Here is a 20,409-nt window from a genome sequence, read left to right as displayed (position 1 = left end):
AAATATTGTTAAACTGACTTGTTTCACGTTTTTGGCTAGTTGTAGATGCTGGAAAAACCAAGAAAACCAATTATATTCTTGTAGTCCGGTTCCCTGACCCCACTTAAGATGAAATGGAGCAATTTATAGACTTTGGGGTATTGTATGGCAGAGTATCAATTAAGCTGGCTTGTACCCGTTCACAGGTGTGTAATCAATTGCAAAGACAATGTGGAATAACCAAATATAAGGAATATGGAGTAGTTTTTGAAAATAGCCAGTTTTCTCCAGCGGTGGTCGGACGACCAGCGTTGGAAAAACACAATTTTTCTTGAAAATGTCAGCCCACCAGGATCCACAATTTTACAGGATGCTTTAGACTGTCATTCCCTAACAATCCAGTAAGGTATTTCGTGATAATCAGATCATTTCGGTTTTTTGATGTTTGCAAATGTTGTACCTTCCCTTTAACTGTTGCTTTTGTGTTGGTTCTTAACGTTTTTTTCCCCTGAAGATAATTCTTCCCAGCTCTTCAAAATTGAATAACACATGAACTTGAAACTTGCTATGATCATAAACCCTGATCCAAAGATGTGAATATATTTATATAAAATTAAAAGCGATTTTGGTTCAAAAAGTAAGCTAGGCAGCTAGGAACAAGGCAGCTTGGCGGATATGCATCGAGCCCCTCATGCCCTGCCCCCTAATTAGTTACGCCACCGGGAAAGATATAACAAGATAAGTATAATTTGTAGTCGTTATTAATTCAAGATCCGTATATCTTGGGATACTGAATAATCTTTATCAATTTTTCTTAGTGTGCAACATATTGCATAATGTCAAAAGAAATTCCCTTTTTTTGTTTCTGATTCATGGCTCTGGAGAATTTTTTTAAAGGGAAATTTTTTTTTTTTTTACTTTTTACTAAGTCTGAGAACCATTCTGTCACCAACTGACTCATGTGCATTATGGTCATTGACTATACTTGGTTGCAGACAGAAAAAATAATGGCGACTGGTTCAAGGTCAAACCAATGTCAAAAGAGTGCGTCGCATGACATCACGGCGAAAGCGCCCTCCTCAGTTGTCCGGACAAAAATAAAACATTTCAAAATGTTGGGAAAATAGTGCACTTTACAAAATGTTAACCAAACAGGAATATTTCATTGTTTTCATAGTTCTCACATGTTTCAGATGAATGGAAAGTTGCCCAAAATTGTTTTCCATTGTTCTGCTGATCCCATTGGTAAAAGAGCAATTAGGATCAGTTAGCGCTGCAACATTTGACGGTTTCACCCAGTTGCATCAGATGAACCTATATTTATTGCCTATTTATAATATCAAAGTCTATGGTTTTGCAGATCGAGCTATTGTCCTCCTTTCACAACAGTTTGCAAGTTGTGTTGTTCAAAATATTACACCACGGTTACATCACATGCAGTTACATTTAATATTTACAAAACGTTTTATTAATTCCCACGCTTCATGCGGCCCAGATACAGTTGTTAGTCCCTGCGAGACGCCTCGTAGAAAAGAAAAATGTTATTCCCTGGGCCCGCCTACTTATTTACATTGCACGCCATTGCATCAGGAATAAATTATGGAAATCTACTATAAATAAGGTGGTTATTTGCATATTGGCAAAGGGACAGCTGGCTGGCAAGATGGCGGCAGTGTAAGCGGTTGCAGACGTAAACAGTCCACGGAATTTTTGAATTTATATCCCGATATCGGGATGTATCCCCCATTATTGAATTTGCAAATGAAACTTTAAGATGTTTAGTGCTTGTAGTCCCCTCGATGTGTCTCCTGTCATGGAGAAGTTGCCTGCTGTAGCTTGTTCAATGTCAAATCTTCCGCCCGAGGTAAGTCATTGCTCCCGGATCCGTCACCTTAACGATGTTTTCTTTGGCCATTGACATTACGTGTACCGCGGTATTTACGTGCACTGTATTTTACCGCACGGTACAGCGGCATTGGTGTTAGGGAAGTCTGTCATCAAATACTAGACATGCTAGAGAGAAGAGAAGTATTTCAGGGATGGCAGGGATGGCAATGCCAATATCACGACACGTCACCAAGTTGGTGTGATATTCTTGAGTGAATTTTAGTTACCGGCTCAACTAGCCCCATAAATGTGACCTATTTACTGGACTGCCTCCGTAAACATAGGCCACACATCCACATGTACAAAAAACGTGTCGACTTTGCCAAATTTTGATTTTCACATTCAGGCTTACTTTTGACATTTTTTTTGCTTTAGAAGCATTGTCACCCTCTATATAGGCTAATCAGAAAGTGCTGCCTTTTTCAGATGTCCATTTTTCGTGAAATTTCCAGATACATTTGCACACGTTTGCGTATCAAAATTTCAACATGAAATTTCACAAAAATTAAACATCTGAAAAAGGCAGCACTTTCTGATTAGCCTATATAGAGGGTGAGAATGCTTCTAAAGCAAAAAAAATCTACAAAGTAAGCCTAAATGTGAAAATCAAAATTTGGCAAAGTCGACACGTTGTTTGTACGTGTGGATGTGTCATCATGTGTGGCCTATGTTTACGGAGGCAGTCCAGTAAAAAGGCCACATTTATGGGGCTACGGCTCAACCAGAACTTAAACATGTTAAAGTAAGAACCAAAAGCATGAAAAGAAACGAGACATTTGATTTTATGACGATGTTTACATTACATTGCAGGATTGTTGTTGTTTTGTTTTGTTTGACTTAATATGATAATTTTTTATTTAATAAATTCATAAACAAAAATGGCACTCGAGAGCAAGGTGGTGATCTGTTTCTCACTGGAAAGTTTACGACCTCTGGGCCAATTTCTTTTTAGGCAGTGGCTATCGTTACGGCAGCCGTAACTGCAACTTTTATAAAAACATGAGAAGAAAATATAAAATTAGAAGGAAAAAAGTGAATTTGAACGTTATGAAATTCGGACTTTATTTCCCTTTTAAAAAAAATCCTCCAAAGCCTCGGGTTAAAAAAGGAAAAAAATTCGAGTGCAAAACTGAGATGCGAACCCGCAACCTCGCAGTGCAAAATCCTACCCTCTATCGACTGAGCTGTCGCACTGCTTGCTAAAACGTGGGGAAACAAATGTTTATATGCCTGCGTGCGTGTCAAAAAAGTATCGTAGAGGGCGCTAAACAATGGCTGCCGTAACGATAGCCACTTCGTTCTTTTTACTAGAGATAGCCACACAATTATTTTTTTATATTACCCTCCCCATTTCTGCAAGGTTTCAATTAAAAAGTTTCTTTTTTTGTGGTTATGTTCCAGGTGGAAGAGGGAAATATTGAATACAAGGTGAGTCACCGTTATTTTGTTAAGTCATATTTTCATAGTCTTACTTTATTCATATTTGAATTAACACTGTGTTTTCAGTCCTTCATGGGCGTGTGGAAAATTAGGCACACCTGGATTTGTCTAGGCGTGTGATTTTTCTAGACGTGTGATTTGCTAGGCGTGTGATTTTTCTAGGTGTGTGATTTTTCCAGGCGTGTGATTTTTCTAGGCGTGTGATTTTTCTAGGCGTGTGATTCTGTGGAAACTGGGACTGAAAAGTTTTTTTTTTTTTTCATATTATTTATCTTGGTTTACAGTAAAGCCACTTCAAGAGCTCACAGATGTATACTTATGCTGTAAATGTATGCCGAGGTGTGCGGTACAGAGGGATTCAGGCGTGCGATTATTCGCACTTCTCGGGAAGCTTTAAGGCGTGCGATGGCGTGGGGGTGCAATCGCACGCCTCAAATCAGGACTGTGTTTTGATGTCAACATTAAGTCACTTAAAATCATTTCTTTGAAGGCTATTTAATAGGACATTACTAAATAGTGAAACAGAGCTTCTTTGGTCCTTCATTTCAACAAAATTCTGACATAAGGATATTCGTATAATTTGAACAGACAATCTTTCTTATGGTAACATGCAACTTCAAAGCTTTATCCACATACTTTCAAAATGCAAATTAGTATGGAGCAGACTTGTTGTATGGTATGCTTCGTGTGTTGAGTAATTCCCCCATCACTCATGTTATTTTTACATACCAGCAGGCTACTTTGACCTCTCTACTTTAAAACCCATTGTGAATCAAATAAGTGTGTATTTTAGATGCAAGACACATAAGATTACATGAAGGTACCGTCACTCACGTTACGTCACTCACGTTACGTCACTCACGTTACGTCACTCACTTTACTTCCTGTTCATGGTTTCTAACGTGGCATAAAATCTGAGTTTGATGAAATGCAACATAATGAAACTCTTTTCTTACAATTTATGAACCTTTCTCTCTGCCTTAAACGCAAAAACTCTCAACTCTCAACAGTCACATTTTGCATGTTAAAACAAAGTGCCAACATTACTACCAAAAATCCATGATTTTAGCCAAAAAAACAATTTTTTTGACCCAAAATCACACTTAACTACCGTACATTCCATCTCATTGGCATTCCACTCAAATGAAAGATCTTGTTGTACCCTTTATTTTGACACCACATTTGATGTTGTGATGCTTGTAGTTTGGAAGATTTTCCACTTAATCCCAAAAAAATAATACTTCTGCTTCCGATTAATTGGCATTCCAAAATAGGGTAGGTAGGTAGGGAATTTTTATTTTTTTTGCAATTGTTTTTGTGTACGATCATGTGGAGGAGTCTGCGGTAAAAGGTAGAAATTGATGGTTTGGGTGTTTTTTTCTCATTTTCCCATAAAAAAAATTAGGGTAGGGGCTGTCAGAATAGCGTACAATGTAGGTAGGGAAACCGGAAGCAGAACTATTATGTTTTTTTGGCCTTACAATATCCACTATTCAGCCGCGTTCACTTTTTCGTGGAATTGCCCTGTTAACAAAAGTCCAAACTTTGACCGTCCTGTTTAATAACAGCTGAAGCTAGTGAGCCCGTCCCCCAGCCGCTTTGAGCACCTGGTGACCCAGATGAAATGGAGGCTCCGAGAAGGCCAAGGGGAGGCCATCTACGAGATCGGTGTGGAAGACAACGGGATGTTGGCTGGCCTGATGCTGTTGGACCTGACAGCCTCGTTGGAAACGCTGAACAAAATGGCCAACAAGTCAGTGGTTTTTAAAGATGCGCTTCCTGTGCTGTTTTCGTGTTTCACATTGAAAAATAGATTTGTTTTTTCAATTGCTATTTTCCTGGCAATATCAAAGTTATTCACTATTGAATGAGACATTGAACAAAAAATCCATTGACGTTGAGTGACTTTTTGTTTATTTCTTCACAAAATTTGAATTATTCGCTGTCAGAAAGTAATTTGGATTGGGCAGGGGGGGGGGGGGGCTCAGTTTTACGCAAAATGAAATCCCCGTTTCAGAGGGTTGCAGACACCCAAAGTCAGAATACTTTTCTTTCCCCTTTAAAATCAAACATACACATTGAACAGTTGTTAAAGGGAAAATACAACATTTGCAAACATCAAAAAATAAAACTACCAAATCATTTTGAAATACCTTGCTGGACTGTTAGTGAATGACAGTGTAAAGCATCCTGTAAAATCATGGCACCTGGTATACTGTCATTTTCAAGAAAAGTGGTATTTTTTTTATCAATTTCCAACGTTGATCGGCCGATCAGCGTTGGAAAAAACTGACTTTTTTTTCAAATACTGGCCCCAATTGACCATCGCACTTGTTTGCAATCGATTACAAACCTATGAACGGGTACGAGCCAGCTAGACTGGTTCCCTGACCTTACAATTCCCCAATGTATGTAAACTGATCTGTTTCTTCTTATATGGAGTCAGGGAACCAGACTACAGGAAAATGATTGTTTTTCTTGGTTTTTATAGCATTTTCAAACCCAAAACCTCAAAAAATCAGTGTAACTATATATGCTATAAATTTCCAACCCCCCAATTCCATCCATTTCTGAAAATTACAGTAAAAGCAAATGATGTATATTCCCTTTAAAGGAAAATTGGTTATTCCGTATTGGCTAAATCGTAGTGTATGAAGTGCCAATCCACAACACAACACGTAATATTTGACAAACTGTTACTCTGTCTTCATTGTAGACTGGGAGCTACAACTACCATCCTAAGACAGCGCACCCTGGAGGCAGATGGGGAGATTGGAGAAGAGCGAAAGGCTTGTGAAGTCTTAGTCAGAAGAATCCCAGATGACCAACAGGTTGGTGTCTAAATACAACCTAACTTGGCTGAGCGCTGGTCTTTAACCCCTTATTGCACTATATATACCAAACTCAACACCTCGGCTAAATTTCATGGCGCTGCTAAGCTCACGATTTTCTGCTAACAGAGCATCCGTCTATTTCATGAAGACTGTAAGCAGTAAGCACAGCAAAAGGCAGGCTTACCTCTGAGACAAAAAATGCTTATCAGTGACGCAACAGTAGGAATCTCCATGCAAGTGCAACCGTTGGCACATCCACGCCATGAAATAGTGCTTAAGCTGAGCACAGTTTCACAACTTTTCTGCTAACTGTTACATGTAAGTAGCGCCATGAAATTGGGCCGCAGGGACACATTTGGAGGAGTTTACCGAGCACAGACTTTATTTATTTGATCAAAAACGGGTAAACAGCCAAAAACTCATCAGATGAATATTATGTGACTGGTTTCTTGCTGATTAGCTTATCTTTATTGTATTAAACATTTTATTAACTATTGACAAATTTGAAGAAAAAAACTTGTTTTTACCTTGGTTATATTTGATCAAAAGAGTTAGGCCGAATAAAAAAAAAACATGTTTCTCGTCCGGGTTTTGGAAAAAAGGAGGAAGAGGGGCTTTTTATTTTTTATTTTTTATTTTTTTCAAGATGGTCGGCATTTTAAAATTTCCTGCAACCGTTGGTGTTTCCACTGTTCAAAGACACTTTTAAAATGAAAGACAAGTTGGACAAGAGAACTGAACATATTTACAGTGTCATTTAGAGTTGTCTTGGTCTACAATGAACAGTTTTGATGCATTTGCGGACTTTTTCTGTGTTTTTTTACTGCATTTTTCAAAAATAAAAAATAATAAAAAATCAAGGTGGCCTCCAAAAAGGAAGCAAACGGGGACGAGAAACATATTTATTTTACTTCGCTTTATATGGCATGAATTTTCAGTCCCAACAGGATCTTTCTCAAATGAATCCTCTTAGCAGGGTCTTTGAAGATCTTGTGATCAAAACGTCAGGCACTTTTAATTTTCTTGGTTGTACGTATAGTTGGTTTGCAGCAGTTTTGCTCATTTGTCCAAATCTTTCCGAATAGTTCATAGACCTGCGGGTTGCAGTTCTGGGTAACGTGGACGTTGGGAAGAGTACTCTACTAGGTGTGCTGACGCAGGGAGAGTTGGACAACGGACGCGGTCGCGCCCGACTCAACCTGTTCCGTCATCTCCATGAAATCCAGTCAGGGAGGACCTCCAGCATCAGCCACGAGACACTGGGCTTCAACAGCAAAGGGGAGGTATGCTTGCTCCCGACCTTTGACCTTGAAGTAAAGTAGGCAGAGTGTGTCTGGAGTCAGTATGACTAATGAGGCTGGTGTATATCTCACCCGTGGCATGAAGCGTCTGAGAATGTTTCTGTTCTGTCCTGGATTGGGATGCCTGTCTATCACAGGTTGCTCCCAAGCTTATGCCTGTACCCCTTTGCACCCCTGGGGGTTAAGGCGACTAGTTAGGGTTAGGGTTAGAACACAGCATATGGTCAGCAGCTGGTTTCGAACACCTGAAACTGGGATCATTAGTCACAAACCCTAACCCTAGGCCCAAGCGTCCTCCGTAACCTTCGTTTAACTTCCATTATGCTTTCCCTCCCGATTGTTATGCACTTCAAACACATGGAGACTTTATCAACATCCCAACCCATTTCCCTATATTGCGTCATTTTGGAACTCTCTGCCAGAATATTTTCTTCCCGGGGGAGTTTTTAAAATTTATCTCAGTTTTTACACAATATCTACAGGTATCTCTCCCTTTAGTTGCCTGCTTCCTTTTTTCCCTTTTTTTTAGCTGCGGGATAGCAGCTCAACAAATAATCATGTCTCTCCGTTACTTAAAACGTTGACATTGTCTATTGCTCCTACATAGTTTATCCGATTTCAACCAAACTTTGTCAGAAGTATCAGTAGCCCAGCCCCAACATGTCACATGACCAAACTGAGGTCAAAGGTCAACATGGGTTATTTTTTATAGGGGTCAAAAATCAGATTTTTTTTTACTCAAACACTACTTCCAGAAATAACATGTCACAATCACGTGACTCGTGCATGAACATGAATTCGTTGGTCTGCAGCTTCCGAGATATTTCCGATCGAGCTTGTTCATTTAGCTGCCACCTTGAGTGGCCTATTGCCTTGTAAATAGCGATCCCGTAAAAACAAGGTCAAAAACCAAAACCAAAACGAACACTGGTTTTATTCCATGTTCAGGTCATCAACTACGGGGACAGCCAGCAAGGTTGTCTGACGGCCGAGGAGATCTGTGAGAATGCCTCCAAACTGATCACCCTGATTGACCTGGCCGGTCACCACAAGTACCTCAAGACCACCATCACAGGACTCATGGGGTACATGCCGGACTTTGCTATGCTGGTAGTCAGCGCCAACACCGGAATCGGTGAGTAAAAGCACTGATGGTTATAATCGCAGGATTCAGCGATCCAGTACATATTTCAAACCCTGGACCCTTTTTCCCCCCTTTTCTTCAGCTGGTACCACCAAGGAGCACATCGGCCTAGCCATGGCTCTACAAGTCCCCATATTTGTAGTCATCAGCAAAATCGACCTCTGCCCGAATGGTCTGATTCAGCGGACCCTGGATCAACTGACCCGGCTCCTGTCAGGGCCCGGCTGCAAGAAGCTCCCGTACCGAGTGGAAAGCGACGACAACGCGGTGACTGCTGCCAGGAACTTCAACAACGGAAGGTAAGGAGCAAACTTTTCAGACAATTTTGTAAAATTTGATGTTTCCATTTTCACAGAATTAGGAATCATGTGGCTCTTGTGCGTTCCTTTTATGACGTGTTGGCCTTGAGTAATTATTTGGTTATTAGATGGATCGTTCTTGTTTATTTGGTTACATATTTAAGTCCTGTTAATCAAAAGCTAATTGGTGAACATAAATGGCTTCATCTCAGAGGATGCAACAATATCCTCCAACTGCCTCCATGTAAAAATAGCATATAGCCTCAATCCTGCAAAATCCTCTGTTATTTCTTGAATGTGGTCCTTGGAGGGGTGATCACTGCCTCAATCCTGCAAAATCCTCTGGCAATTACTGTCAATAGGTTGAGGCAGAGCCACTGACATCCCGAAGCAGTGCAGAGGATTTCAAGCATAATACAGGCCTAAATTTATGCACGGCTGAGCATAAACAACACAAGGTTCGACCTAAGACCTTGACACAGGGAATCCTCCGAAATCAGCAACACACTTTTGCCATGTAACCTCTTCTTCTTCATTCATTCATTTTCATGATGACTTGACGACATAATGAGCCAGCTAGTCAAGTCGTCCTCTGGAATCCTGATGCCCCTTGACGAAAAGGTCGTCCCAACATGACCCTGAAAACACCCAACATGACCCTGAAAACATCCATTGAGCTAGAAACTGGTCTGAGCGGTCCATCTCTTTCCAACACTATGCTCGACAGGGACAGTTGGGCCCAACTCATCAAGTCATCATGAAAATGAATGAATGAAGAAGAAGATGTAACCTCAATCCTGCTAAATCCTCTATTATGCAAAGAGGATTTTGGACCTTCTCCATGACAGTGTTTGCCAGATATCAATAGTTTAAGGGGTCTTTTCACGCTAAGCCAAGAATTAATCTGTTACCTACCTGTTTTTTCTTCAACAGCATATGCCCCATATTCCTTGTATCCAGCGTCACTGGCAAGAACCTGGACATGCTCAAGAAATTCCTCCACGTCCTCCCACCGTCACACAACAGCATAGAACAGGACAAGCTAGCACAGGAACTGACAGAGTTCCAGGTAATTTGTGGAATTTTGTGAATGCATAAACAGGTTTATAGACCATGTCGCACTTGCAGGTTGTGTTCTCGTGATGCGGATTTTCATTCTGAAAAAAAAAAGCAAACATCTGCAATCACTACAAAGATAGGTGGTTTTAATGATGTTGATATCATTGTGAACAGTATAGTACAGAGCAGACTTGTATGACTCGTGACTCGGACTCGGACTCGGACTCGAGTCCGACTCGGGTCACATTTTTAATGACTTGGCCTCGGACTCGAGTCACTTTGACTTACGACTTGGACTCGGACTCGGGGCTACGGACTCGGACTTGGACTCGAACTGACTTGTGACTCGACGGAAATTACCGCACTGCACACGCGCACATACGTAAGTCGATCGTTTTCTATACTGTGCAATACAAGTCATGTACAGGGCGCTCGATGTGGTGCGTGCATGGCCGTGGCCGGTTACCGATATATTGATTAAAGAAATCAATGTACCGAAACTTGTACCCTGCCGTCCGCACGTAATACTGCATTGGTGCAAGATTGATAGGGTAAGGTACCAGACTTTTCCTGTCAGACCTCCTGTCGTTCACACGTGTATTGCTGTCGCATCGCGATAACGCGATATGAATAGTCTGCTGATCTGCCCATTTCGGTAACGTAACATGCAAGTTGCATGTAACTAAAATGAGGTGACTCGTGACTTGGACTTGGACTCGACCTTTGTGACTCGGACTCGGACTCGACCTGGAGGACTCGGGACTCGGACTTGGACTCGAGAAATGTGACTCGGACTTGGACTCGATGTTTCGTGACTCGAATACAAGTCTGGTATAGTATACAAATATTGAATGCTTCCAGTGTTGTAGTAAAACTAGCCTCCCAAGGTGATCCATGAAGCATTCTATTTTTTCTGAGGCGAAGCATTCAATAATTGTTTTATAACACTTTGCCCAAAGATTCTGCTTGGTTTTAATATTTTAAAGGATTTAAATCTGAACACAGTTAAAATAAACTTCAATTTCAATACAAAATTGGTTGGAAATGCATTTCTCTCTTCCAAACCACCCCTTCACAAAATGTTTGAACCTAACTCTGTGGCACGCTCTCTTAGGAACAAAACGTGCAACGCTCAACGCGCACCAGCATGCATTTGTACACAAATACCGTGCCGTGGGTATAGTACTTTGGTTGCTAATGGTATAGTACTTTGGTTGCTACGGGTATAGTACTTTTGGCCGTGCACAGAAAGATAGAAAAATTAGAAAAATACCATGTGACTCGCTCTTGGCCAATCAAGACACAGAATCTTTGGGTGAGGTGTTATAAAAGAAGATAGACACTTACATGTAAGTTGCGTGGCTGTGTTGGCAAACTACAGGCATGATGTCTTTTCCTGGGATATACAGCCTGTCTAAAAAAAAATGGTACAATCAGAAAAAAAATTGGTTAAATATGAAATTTCAAAATAAGTCATTCTTACTTGGCATAATATTAAAGAACAAAGACTGGGTTTTCCAATAGTGCTTGTTTGATCTTATTTGCTTTTGTCAATTCAGAGATATAATCAATTTAGTGCGATACACCAAAATCGATTTTGTGCCACTTTTATGCATGGGGAGAGTTGTTTCGAGTACTGTGCCATGCTGTCTTGAAGCTCACAAAAGATTGCAAATGAGATGAAACAAAAAGTATTGGAAAGCCTGGTCTTTTTTTCTTTAATGTGATGCTCAAAACGACTTACTTATGTTGAGATTTAATATTGAAAAAAAAAATCGTTTTCGATTGTACCATTTTTTTTGAGACAGGCTGTATATTACAGGGGTACAAGTGATGATTTGCGATAAGGAGTGATTCCCAATTGCCATTTCCCAGGTTTGTTGCTTTGGGAAACTTACCGGCATCGTGACATTGGGCGTGATCCGTGACCGCATGGCACAACCACAGGTTTATGGCGTCTGACTAGCATCCTTCTACAAAGACATTGTTGAAGGGTGCTAGTCAGACTACCCAGCCAACATAGGGCAGGGCAAAGCTCAGTTGATCGAGCGCTGGTATAATCTGGAGATGGCCGGTTTGAATCTCGCTACGGTCAAATTCCTTTTTCCAACCTAATGTTGATCTCTTTGGCTGCTATTTTGTGACAGGTTGATGAAGTGTACAGTGTCCCTGATGTTGGGCGAGTAGTTGGAGGTACACTGTCACGGTAAGTCAGACATTCCTATTGAATGTGCATGCCCCAAGAAATGAGAAGATGGTGTGGTTGTTCAGGTCAATTCACTGGTATTCGATGTGAAATTGGTTGTACTATACATGTAGGTTTTGCTGGCTATTTAACAGATTTTTTATTCAAATTCACAACTCTAACATTCCATTTTGTCCACGAAATATTTTACCAAAACCAATTTAATCATTTACCATTCAATGTTAAAGTTTGGTCACCCTCTTTAGTCACCGGGTCGAGAATATTCATATTCAAATTCGTCTAAGCTGTTGCCGAATGGCAGCATGCAGAGATCGAATTTGTCTTATCAATTAGATGAATTTGATTTCTGAATAACAAGGTTTGGCGTAGACGAGACAAAATCGAATACTCTAGGACGAAAACGTGTGCTCATTGTTTGAATTTGCTTGAACTGAATTTGAAATTGCCTGACAAAGACGATATTAAACATTGGAAGTGCACTAAATCGATGATGGATGAATTTGAATTTTAGAATCAGTGAATTTGAATGATAAACATCTTAAAATAGCAGGGAAAAGCTATAATATGACGTCTTGGAAAATCAGACTGATCTGGGCATGGGTCCTCATCAAGAAAGTTTTAGAAACTCCTTGGTGATTTTGTCCCCCTTAATTATAAGGTTTATTCAGATTTACAGTCTTGAACTTGAAGTACAAATGTGACAAACCAAATATTGAAATGTCTTGCTTCAAACAGTGGCACCGTCAAGGAACAAGAGCAGCTCCTTCTAGGCCCCGACGAGTCTGGGAGCTTCAGCCCCGTCACCGTGCACACCATACACAGGAACCGTACCTCCTGCAGAGTGGTACGGGCCGGGCAGGCCGCCACGCTGGCTATTGGCGAAGGGGACAAGTACATACTACGAAAGGTGGGTTGGACCACTTGTCCTCATTTGAGGGGGACTCTCTCTGCACTCCTGTATGGAGAAGAAATTTTGTTTTGATAAGGGGTCACATTGCAGGAATAGCCAGCATTTCTAAAAACAAAAATGAAATGGAAATTATGAAAGGAGCACCTGAGAGTTTGGAAAGTCCGCTTAATCAGTAAAAGTAAAAATGGGTGGCATGGGTGGCTTGTGCGTAAAGCGCTTGCCTCTCATCAAGGTGACCACAGTTCGAATCCTGGCCGCGGATCGCATGTGAGTAGAGTTGTGCGTTGGTTCTCTCCTGTGCCACGAGGGTTTTTCTCCGGGCCCTCCGGTTTTCCTCCCTCCGGAAAAATCAAACACTTTCGATCTCAGGCTGTGCTCCGTGGTCATATATGGGTCGATGTGGCCGGCAGCCATAGGTGCCTTTACATGCCAGCGGCCTGACCACGTTGTAGCCGCGTCCTTCGCAATTCAGCATACCAGCTGCCAGTAAGGATGATTAGCCTCACAATTATTATTATTATTATTAATAAAAAGTAAAGTCTGTCACAAGTCATAATGGCCCATCAGGCCAACGTTTGTCTCCGGTTTCTCTGCCATGAAACAACTGAGAATATTTTCATTCCGTGTGGATGGGATGCCAGTCCATCACAAGTTACTCCCCAGCTAATGCCGGTACCCATTTATACTCCTGGGTGGAGAGGGGCAACTGGGTGTGAAGTGGCTAAGCCAAGGACACAAAATATGACCAGCAGCTGGATTTGAACCCCTGACCATCTGAACATGAGTCATGAACCAAAATCAGTAAGCAACACTACCCCGCTGAATCTGTAGTATGTCAAAACTAGAGGTGTGCATCTACGGGTAGTAAAACCCACAGGTACCTATGAAAGCCAACCCCAAAATTTAAATCTCGGAAGTTGTTGTACAGATTGTTCATAACATTCCACATGATACTACCACATCGGTGCGTCGGTACTGCAAGATACAAGTGTGTACAGTAAAGCGCAATACATGTAATTCTGTGATGTAAATTGCATTTTCGCAAATGTCGTAAACGTAAATCTGTTTTGTTTTTCCATGTAGATTGGTTTTTATTTTAAACATTCTCCACAGGTGACATTCAAAACCATTTTTTCCCAATTGTCTGAGCAGTTACTAAGAACCGGTAATCGATTCCATAATCTGAAATGGTTCCTGACATCAGCGGTCGGGTACTCGTGTACCCGGTTTCGATGCACAGCCCTATCAAAAGCCATAATTGTTTGCATCTGATAAAATTAGTTAACCAGTTTGCGCCGGCTGACGTGTAAACACGCAAATGTTTTGCAGTATTCGGTACGGATAAACACGCATGGAGCGAAGCTGGAAATATCTGCCAGTGACTCACCCGCAGCGAGTGACACTGGAAATATGAGTGTGCTGCCTGAGGGTGATGGCTTCAACCCTCGTTGCTTGAGGTCGAGTGAAAATAATCCCGGCGCGAACTGGTTAAAGCTCTATTGCTTCTGGATAGATGTGATTTTCTAGAATCAAATAACAGGCATTGTCACAAATTTATCATAAACTTGTCAGTCACAAGTCAAAATGCATCTCCAGTCTGACAATTCTTTCAGTTTTCTTGTAGCTGTTTCAAAGGCAAGAGCGCCATGCATGAGAACTGAATCCTTTTCCTTCTGTCCCCCCCCCCCCCCCATTACAGGGCATGGTGCTGGTCTCCAAGGATCTCAACCCCTCCGCCTGCTATGAGTTTGAAGCCTCCATCTTTGTCTTCTTCCACGTCACCTCCATTGGCCAGGGGTTCCAGGCCACTCTTCATATAGGCAACGTTTGCCAGACCGCCGTCATCAAAACAATGGATACGGTATGCAGCCTGCCAATTTCCCACTCAGAAATCAAAAGTCATTTTAAGTTTTGAGAAGTGCAGTGTCAGACTTTGTTTCTTTTATGGGGTTTGGAGGGGGGGGGGGGGAGGGTGGGGGTGACAGAAAAACTTTCTCTTGAATGTGGCCTTGCCAATTCTATGGACTCTGTGCTATGCTATGTGTATTACCCTAACCCCAACAAGTTTTCTCTGGGCACCCTGCCAAATGCAACAAAATTCAACTTGGCTGAAAAAAAGAACTATGCTAAATGCAACAAATTGCAACAGTGGATTCTGTTGCGTTGTGCAGTGAACCCAGTTCATACCAGCCTTGGCATCAAGCGGTTGCCCTACTAAAATGCAACCAAATGCAACAGTGGATTCTGTTGTATCGCTTTGGGAATATGAGCAGTTACCCTGCTAAATGCAACAAGAAGCAACAAAGCACGGAGCCTTGAGTTGCCTGCTAAAATGCAATAATATGCAACAACTTTTTGTCAGTGTTGCCTTCTGTTGCATTTAGCAGGGTTAGGGTTAACGGTGGGAGGGACACATTGCATGTGTGTATATGGTTAGCTCAGGTATGATGTAAGGATGTGATGTTACATGTTTAACGGTACAGTCCATCATTTGTAATTTGCGCATGTTGTTCGTTTGAAGCAACAAACGTGCTCAAAATCCAAAGTAGGGTGCTGAACAACTAACCTGATGAAGTTTCAGCTCAGCTTCAGCTGTATATTGCGAGAAAATCAGCATTCTAGGATCTCGATTTCAAATCAAAAGTTGCTGAATCATGTTTTGAATTGTGCCTGAATTCAGCGTCCGAGACACGTTCCCACTGAGCCGATTGCAGCTGTGCAATGTTACGCACTGAACTGACAAATTATAGCAACTGCGGGCGCGAGAGCGTCGTGCCAAAGCTTGCGCGTTCTTCGCCGAACAAAAAAAACTAACTACTAACGGAAATTTCAGTGTTGCCTTCATTTGGCCATCTTTTGTTGATTTCTTCAAAACGACAGCGTGCAAGAAAGAACAATTTGGCAAGGAGTTTATTTCCCTTTCTATCTTTCAACCAACAATAAACAATAATTACGTCAGTTACTTTTTGGATAGCTGCAAATGATGGACTGTAGCTTTAAAGGCTTAAACGAGAAAAATAATTTAATTGTTTCCGAATTTTCCCAAAGGTTTATTAAACAAAACCTGAATTATAAAAAAGGGATCTACGTTCACACGGTTTTCCTTTTGAGTTAAACATGCATAGTGCAAATAACTTTTGATTTTTTTGAATGATTTTAAACGTGATTTAAATCAATGTTTGAAATCAAATGATTTAAATCAAACAGCACTGTTTTCAATTTGTCTTCACATTTAGCTTGGGCAAAAAAGTGGTCCAGAAAATTGAATGCCACATTTTTCATTGCTTTCATAGGAACGTATAAAGACAAACGGGCAGGCCTCAGTCCGGTTCCGGTTCATCAAACAGCCAGAGTTCATACGGGAAGGTGCCAGACTCCTCTTCAGAGAAGGAACAACCAAAGGCATGGGTCATGTGACTAAGGTATATCCGCACACGCAGGTGGAACGATAACCATGGCTACGGTCTCCTAGGTTACAAAAACATTATACATTAATTTTTTTTGTACGTAACCTATATCTGTTTGTTTTTATGTTTGAAATCGTAATAACACATAATTCATAACTTGCAGTTTAAAAGAGAAATTCAGAATACCCGTTGGTGTTTCAAAATATTTATACATTGTACAGTGGTAAATGTACCAGACAAACATATTTTAAGGTTGATCTTTTTAGTGTGCAAATTATAACGTGACATTTTGATTAAGAGAAAGATTCCAAAGATTTCAACAGTTGTGTGAATTTATTTGGTTTTCTTAAATGGCAGGTTTTTCAAGGGTGTTGGAGAAACTTGTCCTTGATAATTTGAGCAATGTAAATTAGATACTTCTGTCACCCACTGGTAACTGATTGAAGCTTAAGAATATCATGTATGACTGTACATGTATGGCTTACGATAGACAGACACACAAAGGGAGAATTAAAGATCCTTTCAGTCCTTGAGCGTTGGGTCTTTTGTTGAAAGCCGTCCTCGATTGTACGGTTGTGTGCTTAGTCTATGGGAGATTGCTATATTACAGGGACAAAGGGAAACACAAAGCATTGTCCTCAGGCGTATAGAAATTCACGACTGTGTGTCGGGACTTGCGTTTATTGATTGACCATATCTTTATTCCTGGCACAGGCTTGTTACTAGTTTATTTTAATTTGGTTTAATACAGAGAGATGTCACTCTGTGGTGCACCTAACATACCAGACAAGCAATTTTTTGGGGGGTTCGAACGGCATTTTTATTGCTTCGTTCACCATTAAACTGGCAAGAAAGTGCACTGATAACGGGCAGTTAGTTAGTTTAAGTAATTCTGTAGTCAATTTCCCCAAAAGGGGAAAACATGAAGAAAAATCGAGTTAGGTTTAGAGAAAGGCTTAACATTTTTAAAGTGTTCAACTTTTGAAGGGCCCTACCTTTCTTGCCGTGTATACTTTGGATTACCCCCAAACACTGCAATACTTGAAATGATTTCCAATTTATTCAAAGTTTGGGGATTGGTTTTTTTAATGTGAAAGACTCGATATACATTTTGTGTTTATTTTAGGCAGCTTTTAGGATTGACACTATTGCTTGATGTGTTTTTGGTTACAACTGACTACATGTGTATATGTGGAAATCCTCCATTTTTAACCAGTTCGCGCCGGGATTATTTTGACAAGAACAGAACGAGGCACGGGATTTAATTATCTTCCACTTGACCTCAAGCCCAGGGGGTTGAAGCCATCAAACTCGGGCAGCACACTCATATTTCGGCCTCGCTCGCTGCGAGCGGATCGCTGACAGATATATCTGGCCCCGCTCTCTGCGTGTTTATCTGTCATCCGTACACAAACCTTTGCGTGTATACACATCATTCGGCGCAAACTGGTTAAAGCCTGCCGCACACCTTTCCGATGTTACTGGATCATCTGGCCATTAGATGAACAGATCGGAAAAGGTGTACACTGAAAAAAATCGGACCGATCTGACCGCACACCGGGCGATCAGATTCAAATCAAACATGTTTGATTTTTTTGCATTCTACCGTGTGAGGGCAGCATTCCGATTTCACCAAACGCAACATTTATGTTAACCAATCAGATTCACAAAGGAAGTCACGTGATTCAAAATTGAGGCTGCCATTTTGTCATCACGTGACTGATCATGATAGAACGGAATCGGGCATGTGTGTGGGTTTAACATTGCGATTTCCGCAACGGTGAAAACAGAAAATGATCGGTGAATTGGTAACATTGGAATTGTGTGCGGCGGGCTTTAGGTAATACGGCCAGCTGATATTGTTTCCCAGTTTTGCTCGAATCAACAAAGTGATGAGTTCTAGCCAATTCTTTCAAGCAGTATGCAATTTAAATTTAAAACACTTTCTCAAACTCTAACATCTATACTGCCCCTCTACATAGTACCATTTTTAATATGTCATTTTGTCAAAATGAATATATTATTTAATACTTGTATAGCTATGCATTAAACACAAGATTAGGAGAGTCTGTAGGGTTTTATGCGATATAGATGGGCGTATTTGTGTGGTGTACTACTGTAGATATTGTACATATTGTAATTTTAACGTGTAAAATGATGTCGGTTGTCCTGCTGATGCTAATAACATGTACATTGTTTCAGATTTTAAAACTGAGATTAACACTTAGGATTTCCCGACAGAAATATATATTTTTTGAAGATCAAAATTTGATTTTAACAGTGTGTGGTGCATTGGGTAGTTTAATTTATAAATTTGAGAGTGAATAATTATGTGGTTTGGATTTTAAAGCACATTGACCAGTTGTACATGTATTCTGAATGAGGGCTTGAATTTGTGCAGATCTTGTGTGGTTATATTTGAAGGACACCGATCATAAATGGTTCAGTATAAAACATTTGCAGCTGTATATTAACAGTAATTGAAGTCAGTGGAGTCAAATACACACCACTCACATGAATTATCTATAATGTACTTGTTACATGCAGTCATAATAGTACCGTTCTTAACAGATCTGGGCCAATTTCATAGCACTGCTTAACAGTAAGCAGAAAAGTTGTGCTTACTATAGCAGAAAATCATGCTGCTGCTTAAGCACTATTTCATGCCAACGGTTGTGCGCATGGAGATTTCTATTGTTACGTCACTGATTTAAGCAAAGTTTTCTTCAGGGGTTAAGCGTGCTTTTGCTGTGCTTACTGCCAATAATGGTCTCTATGAAATAGATGGAGGCTCGGTAAGGACCGTCGGCTGAAGCAGCTCTATGAAATTGGGCCCTGATTAGCCTACGTGTAATTCTCAAAGATGTGTGTACACGCAAGTACTTTGCTCGTCTCCCCCACTGTACATGGGTCATTCTATCAATTGAGGGGTCCAAAGTGTGACATTTTCCCTATCCTAGTTACCTTGGTACTGTCTACACTGTGCCTTCCACTTGCACTAGCATGTGCAAAAGGCATAGGGGAGTGGATGATGTTTGGACTGTCTGTGACTGTTCAGACAGCAGGAGGGTTAAGAATTACTAACTTTTTATTTTGGGGTAGGTATCTATTCATAATCACTCCTTGGGGAAGACTGCATTAAAGATATAGTCCATCATTGGTAATTTGTTCATTTTGTTCGTTTGAAGCAACAAAAGTGTTCAAAATCAAACGAAGGATACTGAACAACTAACCTGATGAAGTTTCAGCTCAGCTTCAGCTGTATATTCCGAGAAAAACAGCATTCTAGGATCTCAATTTCAAATCAAAAGTTACTGAATCACGTTTTGAATTTTGAATTGCAGCTATACGCGATGTCGCGCACTGATCCGAAGAATTATAGCAACCGCACGCGCCTGTGCATCGTGCCAATGCTTGCGCACGCTGCGCTGAATAAAACGAACTACTAATTTAAATTTTCCTACGGTGTGTCTTAAGACGCACCATTGGAAAGGCCTTCTTTTGTTGATTACTTCAAAATGATAGCTTGCCAGAAAGCTTAATTTCACAGGGAGTTTAGTCCCCTTACTATCTTTCAACCAAGTATGTTTTTCAACAATAATACGCCAGTTACTTTTTCGGATGGCTGCAAATGATGGACTATAGCTTTAAGGAGTGCATCCATCAGTGTGAAATCATAAGATGTCAGATTGTAACAGGGACAGGAAAAAAAGCAGACCCCAAATTTATAGAACAACCCATACCTAAGATATGCATTTCACTCAAAACCTCAAACAAATTTGTCACCACAAGGGATACTTCTGGCTTTGTCAAGAGTTCAGTTTTATTTAATAATCAACACTTTGAATGTTTTATACACATAAACAACCTATTACAACATTAAACAAATACATTGTCAAATAAAAACCAATTTAGTACCGCATTAACCCTATGTTACATGTAC

At 40.6% G+C, this 20,409-nt stretch overlaps 1 protein-coding gene across 1 annotated transcript; it reads left to right on the top strand.

Annotated features, from left to right (window-relative positions):
- The first annotated feature begins 1,620 nt into the window (after nucleotides 1-1,620).
- On the top strand, nucleotides 1,621-18,915 carry LOC119721106 (GTP-binding protein 2-like). The gene is made up of 12 exons (XM_038191006.1): nucleotides 1,621-1,843; nucleotides 3,268-3,294; nucleotides 4,875-5,059; nucleotides 6,023-6,137; nucleotides 7,226-7,423; nucleotides 8,390-8,576; nucleotides 8,668-8,884; nucleotides 9,818-9,953; nucleotides 12,091-12,149; nucleotides 12,885-13,056; nucleotides 14,759-14,920; nucleotides 16,353-18,915. The coding sequence occupies exons 1-12, from the start codon at nucleotides 1,754-1,756 to the stop codon at nucleotides 16,509-16,511; spliced, it is 1,707 nt and encodes a 568-aa protein (XP_038046934.1). The 5' UTR covers nucleotides 1,621-1,753; the 3' UTR covers nucleotides 16,512-18,915.
- The last annotated feature ends 1,494 nt before the right edge of the window (nucleotides 18,916-20,409 follow it).

The sequence above is a fragment of the Patiria miniata genome, unplaced genomic scaffold (assembly GCF_015706575.1).
Source record: "Patiria miniata isolate m_02_andy unplaced genomic scaffold, ASM1570657v1 HiC_scaffold_13, whole genome shotgun sequence".
Classification (NCBI taxonomy): Eukaryota; Metazoa; Echinodermata; class Asteroidea; order Valvatida; family Asterinidae; genus Patiria; species Patiria miniata.
The sequence above is the reverse complement of the archived record's forward strand: the minus strand, read 5'-3'. Positions and strand labels throughout refer to the sequence as shown.

What these genes read in the sequence shown, in the direction of transcription:
- LOC119721106 (XM_038191006.1), top strand. Translation starts at nt 1,754, where the DNA reads ATGTTTAGTGCTTGTAGTCCCCTCGATGTGTCTCCTGTCATGGAGAAG. An exon ending in GCTTCAACAGCAAAGGGGAG is followed by an intron (nt 7,424 to 8,389) that starts GTATGCTTGCTC and finishes TTCCATGTTCAG; the next exon opens with GTCATCAACTACGGGGACAG. An exon ending in CAGCGCCAACACCGGAATCG is followed by an intron (nt 8,577 to 8,667) that starts GTGAGTAAAAGC and finishes CCTTTTCTTCAG; the next exon opens with CTGGTACCACCAAGGAGCAC.